Here is a 7867-nt window from a genome sequence, read left to right as displayed (position 1 = left end):
GATTTTCAGGGAAGGGCTTATATTTCAAGCTCTTCCCCGAAAATCATCGCTGCGAGGGTTGCCTGCAATAATCCACTGCTTTCAATGTGGCCGCAGAAGTGCCAAGCACATTAAAAGCAATGGGATAGCATCACAGGCTTCTGGAATCCTCTGCCACAGTTGTCACAGCTATTGCAGAAGTCCACTAAGTACTCCCTATGTTTTCAACAGGACTGGCGCTGCTGCCGCCGGCTCAATTAAAAGCACTGAGCGATATCGCAGATTTTTTTCTCTGTGCTGCGAGGCTTGAGAGTAAAAATTGCAAATAAGTATGAAACCATTTCATAATCATGTGTTTTCACTCGCTCTCACATCGCAACAAAATATATCGTTAGTGGGTAGGCACCCTATTAGTGCTGTCTAGCTGGAGAATAACGGCATTTAGAAAATATACATATAAAGAAGCAGTTTTGTGAACTCTATGGAAGTTGCCTTATTCAGCTCAGTCTATGCAGGCGGCATTTGATTGGTCATAAGGATGAAGGTCGCTCAGGGTCACCTGTAGCCTACATGGGATAGAGGCCTCCAATCAGTGAATGCCGCCTACCACTAAGGTGCTGGGGCCTACCTTGTCCATACACCGTGCCATGTGTGCCCCAGATTCGCCAGTCAAAATTCTGATTGCATATGGCGTCGACGTGTAATTTCTCTGTGCCGTGAAACAGACGGACTTCTTTCACATCTCGTCCATGATTGTTTTTTTTCATCTGTTCCTTTTGCCTAAAAAGTATGTTATTACAGAACAGGGGTAGTAATAAGGGGTCCCACCCATAGTGAGGAGGGATGGGGCCACCATAGGTTGGAGCATCTTCTCTCTGTTGGGTCAGGTCCCACCACCCAAGTGTCATGTTATCACTATGGTATGGCCATTATCAAGATTTGGGGCCGCTGGGGGGTGGAGTGGGGGGGGGGGGGGAGAGCAGGGAGTATGTTTGCACTTATTTTATATATGACATTTGACAATGTAAAAAATTAATTTGTGCAAAGTAGCAATTTTAATAAATATACACAACTTTTAACAGTCCTTTTTTTTTTTTTTAATAACTAACAGTAGTACAACAAGGGGAAGAAAAAAACTGCCACAGTCACTTGGATATGCAAAACCTTTTAAGGACTAATGATATGTAAAGTGACACATGTAAAGTTCCAAATTTTGGGTCAGTCACAAAGGCGCAAACAGCCTGGTTCTGTAAGAGGAGAAATAGCTTAGTGTATAAACTGTGAACCGACTAACGAGGGACAGTGAGCAGCATCACATGCATCGTACTGCTCCATCAAATCCCATTGCTGTATTTCCATAGCAGGTGATGGGCCATTTCAAGCTTTCAAGCGTCCTCCTGAGCCAACATCTGGGAACTTCTGGCTCTCTGGTGATTTAACTCTGGTTGTGAGCAGCGGAAACTGTTACCACAGTGCAGTATTCAGAAAAAAACACGTAGCAGCTGACCTATAACAAGAAGAAAAAAATTAACCCTGCAATTGGCTTAGTTCCGTGGGTTTGCATAATTATTGCCTAATACATCTATAGGCAACACACTGTTCCTGCTTTTCTTCACTCCTACTTTAATAGATAAGATATCTTTATTTGGACAATTGGTATGTTTCTCCGAAGGTTTGTTCAGTTAGTGGAAATTTGGTACAGTATTGTGATGGAACCTGTACGTTTGCTAAAAAAAAAAAGGAATTAAATACTCTAATCTAATGTAATGTCTTTTTCGGCCAATAAGACAAATTGAACACAGCAAGTGTGTGTGTGAGAGAGAGGGGGTGGCTGAGTAAGTGGGTGAGCAGGCAGGCGGCTGTGTGAGGAGCAGAGTGTGTAGGAAAGTTTCAGAAGGAGGACCAGCACACTGGATAACTTTTTCTTAGAAAAATCAGCTTTTATTTTCCCAGTATGTAAGCATGAAAAGGAGTGCGACGTTTCGACCTCACATACCAGCTCTTTATCAGCCACACACACATATACAATAAAAATTTGGCAGATGCAGCAGCTTACCTCGCCGAGTGACGTCAAGTGGTGTCCGAGCGAAGCGAAATTCCTCTCCACACGAGTCGTCCTCTCCAAAAGGCAGGCAAATGTGCAATCAGCACCTAAAACGCCAATCTCCGGTTCAATACGTTGTACAAAACGCAGCCAAATGTGAGGTTCCTCTCCACACGAGTCCTCCTGTGGAAAACGAAGAGCATATCAGCTCATGGAAGCGAAAACATTCAAATATGCACATATGAGCAGATGCAAGGGAAAACCTGCTTATATGCGCAAAATATGCACATATGAGCAGATGCAAGGGAAAACCTGCTTATATGCGCAAAATATGCTCATATGAGCAGATGCAAGTGAAAACCTGCTTATATGCGCAAAATATGCACATAGGAGCAGATGCACGCGATGAAAATTTTGGCAGATGCAGCAGCTTACCTCGCTGAGTGATGTCAGATGGTGTACGAGCCAAGCGAAATTCTTCTCGAAACGGGTCCAAACGTCAGGATCCTATCCACACGTAATTTTTCAATAAGGCGCACGAATCTCAGGTGGCGTCTCCACACGTAGCGCACAAATCTGCCAAAAAAGTGAGGTAGCGTAAGATGGCGTCGCGCTAATCTCACGTGACGTACTCACCACACGTAGCGCACGAATCTCAGGTGGCCGCGTCTCCACACGTAGCGCACAAATCTGCCAAAAAAGTGAGGTTGCGTCAGGTGGCGTCGTGCTAATCGCACATGACGTACTCACCACACGTAGCGCACGAATCTCAGGTGGCCGCGTCTCCACACGTAGCGCACAAATCTGCAAAAAAAGTGAGGTAGCGTCAGGTGGCGTTGCACAAATCTCAGGTGATGTACTCACCACACGTAGCGCACGAATCTCAGGTGGCCGCGTCTCCACACGTAGCGCACGAATCTGCAAAAAAAGTGAGGTTGCGTCAGGTGGTGTCGCGCTAATCTCACGTGACGTACTCACCACACGTAGCGCACGAATCTCAGGTGGCCGCGTCTCCACACGTAGCGCACAAATCTGCCAAAAAAAGTGAGGTAGCGTCAGGTGGCGTCGCGCAAATCTCAGGTGACGTACTCACCACACGTAGCGCACGAATCTCAGGTGGCCGTGTTTCCACACGTAGCACACGAATCTGCAAAAAAAGTGAGGTAGCGTAAAATGGCGTCGCGCTAATCGCACGTGACGTACTCACCACACGTAGCGCACGAATCTCAGGTGGCCGCGTCTCCACACGTAGCGCACAAATCTGCCAAAAAAAGTGAGGTAGCGTCAGGTGGCGTTGCACAAATCTCAGGTGATGTACTCACCACACGTAGCGCACGAATCTCAGGTGGCCGCGTCTCCACACGTAGCGCACGAATCTGCAAAAAAAGTGAGGTTGCGTCAGGTGGTGTCGCGCTAATCTCACGTGACGTACTCACCACACGTAGCGCATGAATCTCAGGTGGCCGCGTCTCCACACGTAGCGCACAAATCTGCCAAAAAAAGTGAGGTAGCGTCAGGTGGCGTCGCACAAATCTCACGTGACGTACTCACCACACAAAGCGCACGAATCTCAGGTGGCCGCGTCTCCACACGTAGCGCACAAATCTGCCCAAAAAGTGAGGTTGCGTCAGGTGGCGTCGCGCTAATCTAACGTGACGTACTCCCCACACGTAGCGCACGAATGTCAGGTGGCCGCGTCTACACACGTAGCGCACAAATCTGCAAAAAAAGTGAGGTAGCGTCAGGTGGCGTCGCGCAAATCTCAGGTGACGTACTCACCACACGTAGCGCACGAATCTCAGGTGGCCGCGTTTCCACACGTAGCGCACGAATCTGTAAAAAAAGTGAGGTAGCGTAAAATGGCGTCGAGCTAATCTCACGTGACGTACTCACCACACGTAGCGCACGAATCTCTGGTGGCCACATCTCCACACGTAGCGCACGAATCTGCCAAAAAAAGTGAGGTAGCGTCAGATGGTGTCGCGCTAATCTCAGGTGACGTACTCACCACACGTAGCGCACGAATCTCAGGTGGCCACGTCTCCACACGTAGCGCACAAATCTGCCAAAAAAAGTGAGGTAGCGTCAGATGGTGTCGCGCTAATCTCAGGTGACGTACTCACCACACGTAGCGCACGAATCTCAGGTGGCCGCGTCTCCACACGTAGCGCACAAATCTGCCAAAAAAAGTGAGGTAGCGTCAGGTGGCATCGCACAAATCTCAGGTGATGTACTCACCACACGTAGCGCACGAATCTCAGGTGGCCGCGTCTCCACACGTAGCGCACAAATCTGCCAAAAAAAGTGAGGTAGCGTCAGATGGTGTCGCGCTAATCTCAGGTGACGTACTCACCACACGTAGCGCACGAATCTCAGGTGGCCGCGTCTCCACACGTAGCGCACAAATCTGCCAAAAAAAGTGAGGTAGCGTCAGGTGGCATCGCACAAATCTCAGGTGATGTACTCACCACACGTAGCGCACGAATCTCAGGTGGCCGCGTCTCCACACGTAGCGCACAAATCTGCCAAAAAAAGTGAGGTAGCATCAGTTGTAGGCGAACAAAGGCGGCATGGCAATAGCGCTCCGGCCGTGGACAATACTGCGGCATACTGAATTGTCCGCCTCTCCGCCAATGCGCTGGGGAAGTCAGAGCGCAATAAAATGGCCAGATGCAGCAGCTTACCTCGGCTTTCAGTAGTCCTGTGTAAAACTTGGCGAAGCACGCAAAATATCCATAAAACGCAGGCAAGTGTTCAACTCTCTGTGCACCAAGAATTTTCAGTAGTCCTGTATAAAACTTGGGCAAAAGCACAAAAAATATCCATAAAACGCTGGCAAATCTTGAACTGTCTGTGCACACGAGTGCATGTAGTCCTGTGTAACGCGCGGGAAAAGCACAGAGCAAGTGACCCTCGTGCACGCCAGCTTAAAGGGGTTGTCCCGAGGCAGCAAGTGGGTCTATACACTTCTGCATGGCCATAATAATGCACTTTGTAATGTACATTGTGCATTAATTATGAGCCATACAGAAGTTATAAAAAGTTTTATACTTACCTGCTCCGTTGCTGGCGTCCTCGTCTCCATGGTGCCGACTAATTTTCGCCCTCCGATGGCCAAATTAGCCGCGCTTGTGCAGTCCGGGTCTTCTTCTTTTCTGAATGGGGCTCCGTGTAGCTCCGCCCCGTCACGTGCCGATTCCAGCCAATCAGGAGGCTGGAATCGGCAATGGACCGCACAGAAGCCCTGCGGTCCATGAAGACAGAGGATCCCGGCGGCCATCTTCAGCAGGTGAGTATGAAGACGCCGGACCGCCGGGATTCAGGTAAGCGCTGTGCGGGTGGTTTTTTTAACCCCTGCATCGGGGTTGTCTCGCGCCGAACGGGGGGGGGGTTTAAAAAAAAAAAAAACCCGTTTCGGCGCGGGACATCTCCTTTAAGTGGAGTGTAGGGCACGTCTGCTATGCTGTGCACGGCAATGTGCGGGCACGCCGCTGAGTCACGTGGTGCCGATTCCAGCCAGCTGATTGGCTGAATCGGCCGCGCCGGAGAACTACGGCTGAAGTGGGTAATATGCGTCCGGTTAGGGGAAGCAGGGGTCGCAACGGCGACCCGGCCCTTGCGCTGGGGAAGGGGGGCCCAGCCATATTCAAAATGCGCAGTGCGGCGCTGTCGGCCGGATGATGGCTGAGAAGGGAGAGCATAGGAGAGCCGGGAGGCAGCGCCGCAGGTCGGCAAGAGCAGAGGGGAGGACTGTTACACGTGGAGTCGGCAGCCAATTACAGGCTGCAGACTCCCACTGATAGGCTGCAGCTGTGAATGGTCACAGCTGCAGTCTATCAGTCTCTGCCGACCAGCGATTACCAGGGGGAGGGGCTAGTGCGGCTCTACTCACCTCAGGAGCGATCCATGCAGAGCCGGTACAAGAGACTCCAGTAGGACCTGTGGCTGCAGATCACATGACCAGGCTTTGGTCATGTGATCAAAAGTCGGGACTTTCCATTACAGGCTGCCCAGAGACTGCTGCAGAGGTGAGTAGAGAAGGAATTATAATTATATATGTATAGCTGGTATAAGTTATATCAGCTGTATATATATAATTATATACAGGGAATACACAGGTTACACCAGCATGGGACATGCCACTATATACAGGGGGATACACATCCTGTATATAGTGATATGGACCATGCTGGTGTAACCTGTGTATCTACTGTATATAATTATATATGTGCAGCTGCTATAACATATACCTCTCCTGTGTGTGTATATATATATATATATATATATATATATATATATATAATTATATACAGGAGATACACAGGTTACACCAGCATGGGACATACCACTATATACAGGGGGATACACATCCTGTATATAGCTATATGTACCATGCTGGTGTAACCTGTGTATCTACTGTATATAATTATATATGTGCAGCTGCTATAACATATACCTCTCCTGTATATATATATATATATATATATATATATATATATATATAATTATATACAGGAGATACACAGGTTACACCAGCATGGGACATACCACTATATACAGGGATACAGGGGGATATACATCCTGTATATAGTGATATGGAGCATGCTGGTGTAACCTGTGTATGTCCTGTATATAATTATATATATATACATCTGGTAGAAGCTCTACAGCCTGTACATAGTGATATAGACCATGCTGGTGTAACCTGGCCCAGTTTATATCAGCATGCTCTATATTACTAAATACAGAATGTATAATTATATCAGCTGTACATGTAGAAATATATACATAACATATCACTGTATACAGGAGATGTATATACTTATACATCTCCTGTATATAATTATACATGTACAGCTGGTATAAGTTATACAACCCCTGTATATAGTGATATAGACCTTGCTGGTGTACCATGGCCCAGTTTATATCAGCATGCTCTATATTACTATATACAGAATGTATAACTTATATCAGCATGCATGTATAAATATATACAGAAGATATTCAATTTTGGGAAGTTTCACATCTGCACTGGGGAATTCCGCTTTCCTGTTCCGTTTGGGGAGCAGGAAAGGAGAATCCCTGTGGAAGAATGATCCGTCTGTGGACAGAACCTGTGATAGACATGATAATTATTTAGTATAAAATGTCTATCGCTATTTGTATATAACCCAAATGTATTTTGCTATTGTAATGACTTTCAGCTCTGAGGAGTTCAAAGGACACACACAATCTAATCATGGTATTTGCTAGCCAATGGATGGGTGATGTATTTGCTCTAAATACATCGAAGTTGCTCAACCAGTTTCTAAGAAGTTAAAGGGCCATAGTGTCGTGTATATCCTGTGTGTTTACCTAGGCCCCCTTCCACTCTTCAAACACAAGCTAGTTAAACACATCTTGTCAACTACACAGAATTCCTTAAGGTTGTCTGCATGCTAAAGAATACAAAGTCCATACTATGGCGGACGTGGGAGAGGGTGGGCAGAGAGGTGGGCAGAGAGGTGGGGGATTCTGTATGATCCGACAAATGAGAATCCTATATGTTACTGATGTAACCTGTTGCACGCCCATTGTGTGTCTGTACAATAAAAGGCCCTGTCTGGCTGTTTCTGGACGGAGAGCCATTTTTAACATGAGATTCATACCTTGTGTTTGACTTGGTCAGTGTGCGCATACTGCTTCCACACAATTAGGAAAGCGACAAAATACCCCAAAGCCTGCTGGAGAAAACCGTAATCCAGCACAATTGGCGTCACTGGGTGGGCGAGTGGATCTGTGAGGTCACAGCCTGGAACGTACAGAGATCGGCAGATGGCACGCAGAACTCAGGGGCCCGAAAAT

General features: G+C 47.3%; 1 protein-coding gene and 1 long non-coding RNA gene across 2 annotated transcripts in view; both read right to left on the bottom strand.

Moving 5' to 3' along the window:
- Nucleotides 1–1302: 1302 nt before the first annotated feature.
- LOC136611314 (uncharacterized) lies at nt 1303–4057 on the bottom strand. The gene is made up of 3 exons (XR_010790248.1): nt 2459–4057; nt 2036–2206; nt 1303–1486 (listed from the first exon to the last, which is right to left on the bottom strand). It is a non-coding gene; the product is annotated as an uncharacterized lncRNA (long non-coding RNA).
- A 289-nt stretch (nt 4058–4346) lies between these two features.
- Nucleotides 4347–7867, bottom strand: part of LOC136611313 (zinc finger CCCH-type antiviral protein 1-like) — a 57485-nt gene continuing 53964 nt past the window's right edge. The window contains 3 exon segments of the mRNA XM_066590816.1: nt 4347–4545; nt 4708–4821; nt 5916–6043. Of these exon segments, the coding sequence (XP_066446913.1) occupies nt 5995–6043 (49 nt within the window). The 3' untranslated portion in view covers nt 4347–4545; nt 4708–4821; nt 5916–5994.

This window comes from Eleutherodactylus coqui, chromosome 2 (assembly GCF_035609145.1).
Source record: "Eleutherodactylus coqui strain aEleCoq1 chromosome 2, aEleCoq1.hap1, whole genome shotgun sequence".
Taxonomy (NCBI): domain Eukaryota; kingdom Metazoa; phylum Chordata; class Amphibia; order Anura; family Eleutherodactylidae; genus Eleutherodactylus; species Eleutherodactylus coqui.
Note: the sequence above shows the minus strand (reverse complement) of the source record. Positions and strands in the feature narration are given on the sequence as shown.